At 38.6% G+C, this 14,090-nt stretch overlaps 1 protein-coding gene across 4 annotated transcripts in view; it reads right to left on the bottom strand.

Annotated features, from left to right (window-relative positions):
• CDH4 (cadherin 4) overlaps window positions 1-14,090 on the bottom strand; it is a 668,170-nt gene that overhangs the window by 415,874 nt on the left and 238,206 nt on the right. The window contains exon 1 of one of the 4 annotated variants that reach the window (XM_068700720.1): window positions 7,040-7,184. The exons of the other annotated variants lie outside the window; for them this stretch is intronic. Within the exon in view, the coding sequence (XP_068556821.1) occupies window positions 7,040-7,070 (31 nt within the window). The 5' untranslated portion in view covers window positions 7,071-7,184. Of the gene's footprint in view, window positions 1-7,039; window positions 7,185-14,090 lie in introns of those variants that run through there. 4 annotated transcript variants of the gene reach the window in all.

Genomic DNA, 14,090 nt, shown 5'->3' with positions numbered 1-14,090 from the left:
GCTCCATAGCATATGCTGCAAACTAACAAGATGATATTTTTTCCAGTACCGTGTCAGACTGGACAACCAATCCATTAAGGATTCTCAATTAAATAAATTCTCATATAATATCAGTACCCTTCTCCTCCATGGGGAGGTGGGGGGAGGAATTAGGTCCAACAGAGTTTTCAGGATTGGATTTTGGTTCCCATGTTGCTCAGGTACTTCTGAAAATTGCACCCCTAACACCTACTTCATTGCGATGTGACAAGAATTTGTTTGCAGCAAACCTGGCTGCATTACTGACCATATCCATCACACAGCTGACATCAAAGGAACATCAACCCCAAACAAAGATGGCATACAAGACATAGCTCCCCAACTCCAGTGATCTGCTGTGCCTGGTTTATGCACCATCAGCCGTTCCTTACCTATATATAAGGCTCTTCAGCAGCACAGCTCCTCTGGATACAAGACATTTGAGTACATACACACATTGGATAAGTGAACTTGTGATCCTCCTTCTCTGTGGCAGTACCACAGCTAAAAATAAATATTTTTTGCCCATGTCCCAGTGACCTACACAAAGCTTAGACCAAAGTTTAACTTTCTCATTTCAGATGAAATTTCTGAGTCCTGCTTCTAAGGATACATCAACAAGGTTTGGTGTCTTTCATGCAGGTAATGAAAAAATCTGAAAGTTGTTTGATGTTCTATAGCAAAGCAATTATGATAGTGTTATTATAATACTGATCCAATGAAGATAATAGCACACAGTGTTGTTACAGTGAAGCCATGGTGACCTTGGAGTGTTAATTCCCAGAGCCATTAGGGATTTGGGATGTCGAGGTGGCAATGTTTTGGCTTCCACAGGGAAGACGCGTGTTTGCAGCTCTGCTCTTACAGCAACCCCTACAGTTAGTGCAAGGAGTGGAACTGATGTCTGTCTCCATAGAGACCTCGTGTCCTGCTTTCAAAAACTGAAAGAAAATGGGAGCTATGACAACAGACAAACCTGTGGGATGAGAAGGCGTAAACAAGTCAGCAGGAAGCCCACAGTAGTACACTGGGGCCAAGCCTCATGTTTTCGTTGTTATCTGCTATTAACATAAACAGATAACTAAAGTACTCGAACTGTGCTGTTTGTGTAACCAGGACAGGCAACACCAGAATTTGCACCATCACGTGGCTGAGTCACAAGTCAGACTCACAGACGTCTGGGTTCTGTGTGTCCTTCAGACTGATCAGGAAATCTCTCAATTTTCCTTCTGTAAAGCCAGTCCTGGTCTGACAGCATTATTGCTGTCATCCTGCCAACATGCAGACACAAACACTTAGACACTACTAGACTGAACTTCACCCAAGATCATTTTAGATGAAAGAATGAAGGCAATATCATTAGTTGATGAAGACAAGAACCTGAATTTACTAAACCTGTCTTCTTTGAGACAACTTAAACCAATCTGATAGCCCTGCTCTTCTTGATAGATCTGGACAGAAATATAGATCTGGCTTTGCTCCTGCCTTCCCTGTATGAGCTGTTCCACACAGCCTGCTAAACTGGGAGAACTTTTCCACCTAAGGGCAGAAAAACATTCAAACCTATTTAATAGGAGACATTCCTAACTAAAGAGCACCCTTGGTATTTGTAAAACATTTTTCAGAAGTAATTTGCTTTAAGGATGATAAAGTCAGCTCTTCACTGTTTTATTAGAAAGCATCCAGAAGGTCGTTACCTCCAGCACGTTGGGATACATCTCCCAGACAGCAAGAGATGTGGCAACAGGCAGCTGTTCTGCAAGTCCTGGAAGAACTAGAGCTTGTAATCAACTTCTGGTTCTTTTTTTTTTCCCCCCCCTTCAGGTACTGTCGGAATGCACAGGCTCTGAAATATGGTGCTGTATGAGTCTCAACCTGATAGTTCTTAAGTAGAATTATTACAGAATGGTTTTATATGTACAATGTTTCTTCAGTGACTCCTGCCTTTACACACACCTATGCCCTTTTCCTACAGAGGAAGGACCACAGCACCGTTATTTAGGTATGCTCTTGTGGTAAGGTAACCACCTTAAATAAAGCTCTCTGTACACAAAATGCTTTCCTGGAAATACAGGGCCTCTCTGAGGTGAACAGTGTTCCCATTCTCAATACTATTTCTACCTAAATATCAGGGTTTGATATTTGCTCTTTAGATGTTTCGCTATTTCATTGGCTTCACTCAAAAAAATGCATTAGCATTTCACTAGCCTTTCAGTAACACACATCCTCAGTTTAGCGGATTACCATCCAGTAACTCTTCCCTGTGTAATGTTGTGCAGATGAAGTTGCATGATTTTTGAAGCAGTGCATTGTCCAGAACACTGCATGCAGAAACATTTTGTACTCACTCCATTGTCAGTAATTTAATTTGCTGTTCTTATTCAGGACACAATTTCCCCTAATTTCGCAACACAATCTTTGTCTGATTGCACAGATTGAGATGTTATCCTCCCCATTACATCCTGGGGACAACAACAAAAATAGAAATAGACCACTGCTAATGAGGTCAAGCTTACATATAATAAACAATAAATTGCCTAAATATAGATTTAGGTAACTAGATCCTAGGATGCCCTCTTGCAGGTACACATTATGTTCTAAGTATTATTGTGCTGAATTTAGGGATGGGAAGTCTATCATTTGGTAAAATAAATACTGTAATTAATCAACTTTACCATTTTATCAGGAAGAGGAACAAGGCTGGATATTTTAATGAAGGCATGCTATAGTTCCTATTTTTCTTTTTAATCATTTTATATTTTTTAAACCTATTAAAAATAGGCAAATATGTACAATAACTGCCTCCTGAATGCTTTCATCAAACAGGAAACATGCCTTCACACATGAAAACATGGGACAGAGTTGAACCCATACATGGGCATTACCAGACTAGTTTACTGACAGCAGCAGCACCACCACCAGCTTTGTATTTACCCCATACAAATTTATCCAGAAAATGCCATAATGAGATAAGGAAGTTCTTTGTGAAATTCCTCCATGTGTGACAGAGATGATAAAGAACTTCCTGAGGTCATACATGTAATTTATAGACCTACGAAAAGGGGGTGCTCAGGGCAAGCATAAGACTCACACAAAAAGCCTGTGAGGAGGTAATAGCGTGTAGCCAGGGACAGACACCACAATAAAGGAGGAACCCATTATATCAGATCTAAGCCATATTCCAGGATGCAAATCAAAATGCAAATGGTAGATGATCCATGACACAGACTCATTTTTCATGGGTTCACAGATAAGAAGCTGTTGAGGCAGACAAAGTGCAGCAAGAAAATTTATATTTTTGAGAGAAGTGCTTCTGCTCTTGCAAGTACTGCCAATAGAGGCAGGGCATTTCAGACCAAGCAGCTCCCTCCCTTCCCACGCTTTGTTTGTTATTAAAGGCTATGTTTAAAGGCATTATCCGCAGTCAGCTATCCAAAGGACTTAAAAACCATACAATTAACTATAAGCACCCTGTATTGTAAATAAGCAAAACCAAAAAACTGTAAATAGTTACAAGCCTGTTCCAAAGCCCATCAAAATTGGCAGAAAGACTCCCATTGACTGGGATGGGCATTCTACTGAACCCTTTTCATACTGGTGAACAAACCAGGGAAAAATATATAAGTTACAGTCTCATTTTTAATTTTACTTGTTGACAAGTTCATTTACTATCAAATACTGGAATCATTGACATGGCTTCCCCTAGTAAATCACCACAGCCAGACAGTTCACTCTAACTTAAGCAAACAGTGACATTTTTTCCAAAGATGCAGAATTTTTCAATAAGAATGAACAAAAATAAATAACAACTGAAAAGCTGAATTTATCTTTCTTTTTTTCTGCTCATCTACGTAACAGTCCAAAATTTGTTTTGTTCCCAGAGACTTGATTTAGGAGAATAAACTACCACTCCTTGTAGCACATGACAATCATGTTGACCCTTAAAATTCGTTAATTATCATCTCCCATAATAAAGCTTACCTGCCCACCCAAAAAATAAAATAAGATTCCTTCCATACTTCCTTTAAACAGGTTTTTCAGGAACAAAACCAGAAGCAGTAATAATTTCCAAGGATTTCTTTCTATAAAGTTAAGAACACTATCTAATATATGTTCTTAGGCTAGAACACTCAGGTGCTGCCAAATAGCTTGGGATGTATTCTGTAAATACCGTTTTACTCAAATGAGCGATCCAGTCTGGATACAGACTTCAGATGTGTACCCAGCCTGTTGTAAAGGCTCTGACATCCCTTGTGTTTCTGGGTGGACTGTTTCTATTTCTGACCTCTTCCATGGTCTGATGAGCAGCCCCTCTAACAGCCCAGAACACCACAAGCATACTGCAGCCACAGGAACAGTCCCTGCTTCCTGCTGCATCGACCATGCTAAAAGCATCCTGCGTACCTCATTGATAGCCTCTGTGGTAAATCTACCCGGCAGACACTAGTACAACTTATCAGATTTCCTCCAAAATCATCCCAAATATTACAAGAATCACAAAAGCAACACTGAAGCAATCCGCATGAAATTTTTGCTAAGGCTGAGCTCAGGCCACTTCAAGAGTAAGATACTATCACTGTGAAAAAAACTCTCGATTTATGATTCTCATCTCACAAGCTTTAAATATACTTACATTCATAATATCTCAAAAGACAGCTCAGGTATCTCTCTCAAGTTTTGTAGCTTGGGAAGTCTGGCACATGAGAAGTCTCTCAGATGCATTTAGAAGGAGGCTGCACCTGAAGTTGCTTCCAAGGCACCATGGACTCCAACCTCCAGGAGGCACATATTCACTCGCCATCCCTGTTTTCTTCTCTGGTCAAACTTTTTTTTTTTTTTTAAGCACACCAGAGCAAGCAGATTTCTTTGGTTGTAGTGAACAACTCTGAGCACACAAAGATCAACAAGATGGCAAGGAACATGAGAGACATGAGGGAACATCTAACAGCATGGAGGGCAGAAGGACAGCCATTACTGCTCTCACCAAAACAAGAAGAAAGACTAAGTGAGGTAGGATTCATTTCCTTCATTCCTGTCAGCATAACACATTTACTGACCCCTACTCAAAACAGGTGTATGCCTGAACAATTTGGGATACGGTTTTTAAGAAAAATTTTGGGCAAATCACTGAGAAACTTCAAAAACCGTTTCTGCCATTCTGTGTAATCAAGGTAATTTTCACTCCACAGCAAGTCAAATGATACTGAAAGGTATTACAGGCCAGTGCAAGCACCTGGAATATCTTAAGAGAAATGAGACTTAAGTATGCCACAGAGGAGCCCAGAATAATGCAATTTCTTAAGTTAATGAATAGCTCACCTCTTAATAGCAAGGACTTGCCTCACACAATTTATGCCTGTTGATCTGAGATTAACTGCCACCACAACAGCAAGATTTACTGCAGTTCATATTATAACTGGAAGTCAATTGACTGCTTATAATAAGAAAAAAAACACTAAAAATCAGGAAACCATCTGTAATAAGAGAGTATGGCCTACACAGCATTTCATCAGAGCTTCTGTGAATATGCATTTGTCTTACCAAACCTATAACTGCATTTTCATGTCAATCAATCACCACATTAATGGGCTATTTTCTATTGCAAACACATTCACTTACAAAAGACGCCTATAGAAGGGAAGAGTCAGCACTTACCTCTCAAAGGCTTCCTCCGCCTTGAAGAGTTGAGAAGGCCAACATTTATCTCACCAAAGAGAATGTTTGCCTCAGAGTTCTCACCCCTCACAAGGCAGACAGTATAACAGCTCTCGGGTTTGATGGCTTAACTCACTCTGCCACATCCCTTGAGCACAAAGGACTACAGTTCAGGAGCACCACTACATGAATGTTGTGTTTCCACAAGCTGGTGCACATCAAAAATTATCTCCACCTACACAAGATGGGAGAATTTTGTGTTCTTATTCTTTGCATTCAATTATCTTTATTGACTTTGCTTCAGGTTATAGGTTCATGCCATATGGCCTCTCAGTACATCTCCCTACTCTTCTACATCTAAAATATGCCTAATACATCAAAGTACAGAACAGGCTTATGTGAGCAAATGGTGGAAAGCCTATCTGCCTTAAACAGCCAAGAATATGATTCATAATTACCAGTAAATACATACACGGACATACAATTGGAAGTAATTTATCTAGCAGAAATCCAAGTAAGATGTCAACAGTTGACTATCTAGACTAAATATATTTTATGAGGCTCATACAGAATAACTTCAGGACAATTTCTATTTAAACACCCATTTTTTTGTTGTTGTTGTCTTTAAATTATTTTTACATTTTTCTCTCTACTGACCAGAAAAAGCAGAAACCGAGAGGGGTGAAGACCTCAGACAAGAGGCTGCAAGTATACAAATGTAGCAAATCCCTACACAACATAAGAATAGCAGATAGGAAATCAACAATAGTAGCACATGTGTGAAGGCAGCCCTAGGGCAGCTTTAGTTAATGCCTCAATAAGTTACACAAGTTTTACATGACTACTTCCTTTACAGTTCAATAAAGCTTGAATAGCAACAGCTCTTACATCACATGAAAGCTAGGCTTTACCCCTGAAGTAGAGACCACTTTCTCTGGTGAAACAGTATTTTGCACGCTTCATAACAATGGAAAAAGTAGCAGTATGTTCACATTTACAATATCATCTGCTTGGTATAAGTGGTTTATTTTCTCTTGAAGGAGCAATCATAAGATTCTCCACACAGATAAAAGTACACTGTTTTCACCAAAAAACCAGCATGGGCCTTTGCAAATTACTTCAAAAATTTTAGACTACGCAGCTTTAATGTCCCACACAGGTGCCTAGGAACAGGCAAAGCTAAGTTTCTAGGCTTCGTGTCCTCAAAAGGGAAAGCAAAGCCACACGCAGGCACCTAAGTGCTTCCTCACAAAAACAGATCTAAAAATAAGACGCAGGAAAACCAGTACGCTGAGCAATTTGCCTTTAAGAAATATAAAGGAACTAGGTAAAACCAGAATTCTGCCTATCTTATGGGTGTACTCACCTGCTTTGGAATCGCAGCTCCTATAAGACATAGGGACCACATCCTCAGCTTATCCCAGCAAACACCAGATTCCTCCCCTCCCCTGACCTTCTTGAGGAAAAACAGGTCCCTGTACATGGGACCAATCCCTTTTGCACACCTGGAGTACATTCTGCCAACCTGAAATCAATGTAGGAGTAGCTACCAACAGCTGCCATTAATTTTTAAGACTGTAGTAGTCTCAGGTGCATATCAACACAGAACCTTGCAACAGGGATTCAGTGCTCCTATTTACCTGCTCAAAGCTTGTCTGGGGTCAAATCTGCCCCTTCTTCTCAGCTAATATATTCCTCCAGAGGTCACCATGCTCTGCTGACTAGAGGGGAAGCTGTGATGAATTAGGGTCTAGACATCTAAGGAATTTTAGGGTAAACTAAAAATTCACTTGAGGAGGGAGAGGAGTCTCCCACAATTTTGGAATTTGCATAGTTCTACCCCCATCTTGTTTATGAAGCCACCAAACCACTATATACCAGGAGGACAGCATTGCTTCAAACGTTTAAAGAAACAGTACATTTTTTACTTAAATAATGTGTTCTTCTGTTCTTAGAGGAATATGAAACATGGCTTAATTTGGGGGAAGAGAAAGATCATTCACGTGGGAAAAATCAGTGCTTTGCTATAATGGCCTTTTAATTAACTGTATATTGCACTGTAGTTGGCATGATAAAGTAAATGCTGTTAATGTTTCCCCAACTATTGCCCCTATCCTATGAAATAAAATGCAATCACAGAATCAGCTGAGAAAATAACTTTATTGAATTTTCAGATTTATGAACAATAACAGACCCCAAAGCTATTACATGCCAGTAGATGGCAATCTTTAGATATAGTAAAAAAAAATGTTATTAACAAATATAAAATATAAAATTTGAAATTGAAGCTGAATTACATTAAAAAAATACTCTATTCAAGGACAGAAATTGTCCGCAAGTTGTTCACATTTACTCAAGTTTCATTTTTACAAAAATAAAAACCAGGAGAGTTTTATAAGTTTATTTTTATTTTTCATTCCAAAAATGTAATTTTATTTTATTTGTTTATTACCAAGTTGGGAAACAGGATGGAGACAGACATTAACCTGAAAATTGCATCTTTTTTTTCTGGACAAGTGGAGTATTTCAGTTTTTTATTAAAATTCACAGTTTTGATCCTCCTGCAAGTCCCCAGCATGGCCATAAGCACAGCCAGGTCCAACCCAAGCTGCAGCAGCTCCCATCACACGAATTTGTGCAACAGGAATGTGAATGTGCATCTACTTGTATCTTGTACTGGAGGATGTCTACGGGTTGTTCAAATGCTTCTGGCTACACAATGAGAGAAGTGCTGCAAAGCCCTTGGGAAAGAGGACAAAAATGTAGCAGTTAAGGGGTAAAAGAATTTTTTGTTTGAGCAAAGGCCTACCACTCACACCTGGGTACCCCACCTTAGGGAAGAGGAGATGGAGAATCACACTAATGTAAATGAGTTAAGTTTCACTGTTTCATTGCTACTAGGAAAGCAAAGAAAACTTAGTACTGAAATTTACTGGTTTAAGATCTAACAGCATCTCCATCTCAAAACGTGGTCAACACATCAACAGATATGCAGAGGAGTACACTGCTCTATGTTTAATTTCTGATCTTCAAAAAAGCAGCACTTGAAATTTTGCTTACTGTCTGTTCATGATTGCTTCAGACCTCAGGACACCGTGAAATGTGATCACACTTCTAACAGTAGAGGAAACCCAATAACACTTCCAATATCGATGCCGATCCCAGCTCAACACGGAGCCACAGGAGTGCTGGTAGCACATATACCATGCTACTCAGTCCGTTGATAAAAGAACATTTTGTAACACATTCAACAAGAGTATTTCCTATTTGACAACAAATTTTGACATAAAAATATTTCTAAAATGTAAATTAAAAAAATAAATGTTGTTTATATTACCAAATTTAAACATCAACACTTTGCATGAGATTTATTCCAAGTCGCCTCCCACATCCACTCAGAAGTACTTACTCAACTTGCTTGAGCACCATTTTTTCCCCTACTTTTCTACTTGAACAAGCACATTTTTTCAGACGTAGCATTCCACGGGTAAACTTGTAATCCTCTTAAAACAAACCAAACAAAACAAAAATACCACTGCCACTGACAAAAAAAAAAAAAACAAAAAACAACAAAACAAACAAACCAGAAAAACAAAAACAACAAGAACAAACTTCTTTGTTAACTGCAATTGCTGTTACCACATTACTGCTGGGAGAACCATCGGCACAAATGAGTTGCAGCCCTCAGCAACCAGCAGGTGCTGGTATGCATGAGCAGAGGTCTGCCTCCAGCCCTTCAAAACCAAGTGACTCCTAACAAAGGGCTGATCCTTCACCTTCAGGGTAGTATTGATGATTCCTTGCATGTCATATTGCAGATGACTGGAGTTCCATGGATAAAACTCATTACGTGATTTCAGTGATTGCAGCAAAAGCTGTGCAAGCTTCAAAATCTTGTGGAGTTTCCACTGCAGGATAATACTGGAAGGTGGAATTACATCCAAAATAGTATTTGTAAAAGAAGTTGCAAATTCACAGCCTTCAGTCCCCTTAAAACAAAGAAATGAACAAACAACAACAAAGCCACCATTTAGGTATAGCTCAGAAACGGAAACCTTCCAAGCTGCTGCCAGAACTCTCCAAAGGAAACTCTTAGCCTCAGGAGGAAAGAAGTGGGACAGTTTATCAGGTTCTGAGAGAATGACAGAAATGCTCAATTGGAAGCTGAAACGAAATCCATAACAGCTGGAGCAATTTTCTTGAAATTAAAATTAAAAAGCTTGACAGTGTCATAAAAAGAAAAGATCTCAGAAAAAAAGTGATGCAAAGGATGTTATTAAAATAAGGTTTATGAAGTTTGAGAATAATTACAGATAATATGTATTTATTACTCCTGTAGGATCAATCTGTGGCACTGATTTTCATATCTGAAGCCAAATGTACAGATACTTATCAGATCTGTAGTTATCTTTGCTCTCAACTCCCACTCATCTCCCTAGCGACACGTTTACTGTTCGCATTTCTGATATATCAATATTCTTCATTTTATTTATTTCAGTTTTCTCATTATACAAAAGAAAAAGGGAAGGATTTTTTTTTTTTTGCCCTTTTTATTACTATTTTTAATCTTTGATAAAAACCTTTAAATTTTGAAAACACCAAAGCTGAGGGATCTTATGTCCAGATTGTCGTACTATGTCGGCTACTTAATGGCTGATCCATTTGAAATCAGAAAATAAACCCTACAATTAAAGAAATGCCCCTATATACTAAATGCATTCAGTAGTCAGAGGAAAGAACAGATTTTCTGCTCTTTTGAGAGCACATATCCCAGCACATAGCAGAACAAATTAAGAACTATAAAGCCGAAGTACTACATACCTCACTGGGCTCCATATACGAGGAACGCTGTAGCTGGATGATGAATTCATTCAAGTCACAGGATCAACTCCAGACAAAAATGACTCAGCCCTGCTTCTCTGCCAGCTCGAAGACCCACTTCCAGCTATGCCCATGTAGCACCCACCTTGCAGGGATGCTCAAGACTGCAGTGTTTTTTGGCAGAAGGCCAAGAGGGGCCCATAAGGCTCTCTGGACCCCTCTGAACAGAGGTGAAAGATCTGCTCAAGATGTGCTCATCATACTGCTAACCTATTCCACCCTGTGCAAATGTGGATGGGAAACAGTGTAACTGGCAGAGCTTGGGATCGCTGTGGTTTGCCATGCAGCAGCTGTACACTGGAAGCACACCATGATTCCTCCAGCAGTACAGACAGCCATAAAGAAAGTTTTCCATCACTATGGTGAATACACATAACTTCATGATAACTGCTTGCATAAAATATAACCTTCTTTCAGAGGGTAGCTTCACTCTTTTTACCTAGCGTATAAAAAAACATCCAAGCACAAATGTTAAACAGGGCAGCAGAACACATTTGCTATTCAATTTGGCCAAATTTTCACTCAAGTGAAAATTCTTATACTTTCCTTTCTTGTACTCTTCACTTTTCTGAAGCATCCCTGCCACACTTGCTTCCATTAAAAAGCATGGAGGGGAAAAAATGGCATATAGCTTTTGGAAATTATATATGGCAGCAATCCTACACACTGGTCTTGCTTTGTAAGCACAACTTAAGGAGAAAAAAAATAGATCAAGGAGCCAGGTAGGCAAAACCTCACTGTTTTCTTCTGCTAAGAATAGTCTTTGACTTCTAAAGACAAAAGTGAACAAAATTTCCCCAAACATGTTAAGTAATTTCACTACTGAATAATTTCTTTTTTATCATTTTAGCATTTTAAAAGTTAACTTGATCAAAACACACCATTTAAACAAGTCCAGGCTGTCTCTACATCTTGTACCAATTATCCTGAAGTACCTACACCACCTTAAATACCCTCATTTGTTCTGAAATATTCTCATCTCCACATCCTATAGTGGCACCTAAGATCATTAGATCTAAATAATTAAAGAGAAAGAAATCCAATCCAGTATGAAACTTAGAAAAATTCAGACCAGCTAAGAATTTGACCCGGAGCTTAGGCAGCACATCCCACGGCGCTGTCCCTGACCCGGGGAAACCCTGCCCAGCTTCACTCCCATCAGCAGGCATCACCCTGCCAGCATCCTGCTCTCCTTGGAAATACTGCCAGCACGAATCCTGCCCCATTACATGGAGAAGAAATATCAGTCAGTGTTCTTGTATCAAAGAATACCATCAAATAACCAAATCTTCATCTTTTTAAGGACTGCTTCCAAATATTTACGATTTACTAAACTCCAACATGTATTTAATGCCTCTTATTTAAACCAGCAGGCATTCCAGAGATGGCAAACATGCTCACAGAAAATAGAAAGAAGAAAAACAATAAGGAGGGAAAAAAATGAAGTCTCTTTCTACTTCTGAAAAAAAAAAAAAAACAACTTTTAGAAGAATTATTCTTGAAGAATTAATGGAAAGAAACTATTTTTTATACACAGTATTAAGTGATTAAAAGCTTGTTCATCACTTTGCTTAGTTTAATTTTAGAAAGGCCTACTTGCAGATTCTTTGAAATGCATAATTAATTGATAGCAGCGTGGTTACATCAGTACAGAAGTGAACGATAGATGTGAAATATTTTCTTCCCCACACAAAACACAATCAGTACAGACCACAATTATAATATCCAGTTCACTCCGCCCTCCAGTGAAGCTATTTGATCTGCACATCTGATTGCACAATCAGCTACAAATATCACTTGCATTAAAATTCTTACTGGTCTGTAACTCATTTTGACTTGTGCAAGATTTTTTTTTGTCAATTGGATCTGACAGAAAAATTAAAATAATCCTCTTTTACCTCTGCATTATCCTTTAAGTACTTAAGTTTTAATTATATCTCAGTCTACCTGAAGACATTCCAGGCAACTTCCAATAATGTGCATAAGCAGTTGAATACAGTGTAAAAGTGCATGTAATTTCCAAGTCCCCAGTTGTTAATGAAATCCCAAACATTCAGATTTTAATTGAACTAGATAAAGATTAAGAAGCTTAGCAGCAGCTGGCATTGCGAATTAGTTCTCAGCAGATTTTTATGTTGTACTCTAAATCATTGCTTTTGTAATCTTCCTAAATTGTCCTTTATCTTGCTAATGCAGATATGATTCTCAGAAAGCATTAGGCTTCCACTGTTCCCACTGCCTGTAAAATCTTGAACTGTAAAATCTTAATAGTCTTTTTTAATAAGTATTATGATCTATATGTATAATGTGCATTCAATAAAATCTTACTGTAATTAGAAGAAAAGTTTTTAGTTTTTTTACGTGACCTGTTTTACAGATTAGATTTATTAAATAGCATAAACTGTTGGAGCTGCATTAAGACCTCTTTAGAACCGTCTGGCATCAGATGAAAAACACAGCGCTAGACCTAATGCTTGGGGCTTGACTCTCTAGGAGGTCATTAGGAAGTTTCCTTCTCCTTCTGGTTCAGAGAGCTCGGCATAAACACAGTTATGTACTTAAACGCCTGACAATATATAATCAGCAGTGATCAAATAATACTTTGCTTGCAAAGATTTTCCAGGACTCAGAGAAAGTATTCCGATTAATGCCGCAGTTAATCAGTTGTTCCCATTCTGTCTTCTCCCCCCCCGCCTCCTCTGAAGCCTGGTGCTACGAAGGGCACACATGGGTTCTTCCTGCAGCACCCAGACCATCAATGCTGGAGCCTCTCAGGACTTGTTCATGCACTTTAACAGCTCTTAATAGAGCTACGGGTGCAGCTATTACTTGCAGAGTAAAAGCGGTTATATTTATGCATTACAGTTAAGGCTGCACTTTTCTGATTCACAGTATTGTAAGTTAAACCAGAGTTCCTGTCCTTCTAAGAAACAGGTGGTGGGAGAGAAGAAAAAAGATACAATCATCCAAAAAGAAAGAACAACTTAACTCAATTTTTCTCCATTATATATATTAAAAATCTAGTTATTTTCCTAGCTAAATTGTATTAATCTTTCAAGTTTGTTGGTAAATGACTAATTAATGCAGTTACATGTACACTGAAGAAGAAAAGTATTAAGGGCTAATACAGCCAACTGGCACTCCGGTTTTAGAGCAGAATGGAATCCTAACAGTTCCACTAGGGTATTTTAATATCAAGAACCTTGTCTGCCCCATTTTTTTCCTAATAAAGGACAAGTTTGGCAGAATAACAAATGCGAGTATCAGAAGAGAAGAAGTATTTTCACTTGTAGCCTTTTTCTTTCCTTTAAATTAAGATTTGTGATGTACAGACATAACTGATGTCATTTCAGTGCATTCTGCTGTTCTAGCCTCTTCTCAGCTGCATTTTTGCTCTTTACCTTCTGTACTGAACTTCGAGGTAGCATTGATGGCTGCTGCCAAATAGTCAGTATGCTCCAGTACAGACGGCTGCATTTCAATGATGAGTAAAGTGATCATTAGTCTATACCTCTCTTCAAAGAATTATGTTTGGT

The sequence above is a fragment of the Anas acuta genome, chromosome 16 (assembly GCF_963932015.1).
Source record: "Anas acuta chromosome 16, bAnaAcu1.1, whole genome shotgun sequence".
NCBI lineage: Eukaryota > Metazoa > Chordata > Aves > Anseriformes > Anatidae > Anas > Anas acuta.
This window is presented reverse-complemented; position numbering and strand designations above follow the sequence as displayed.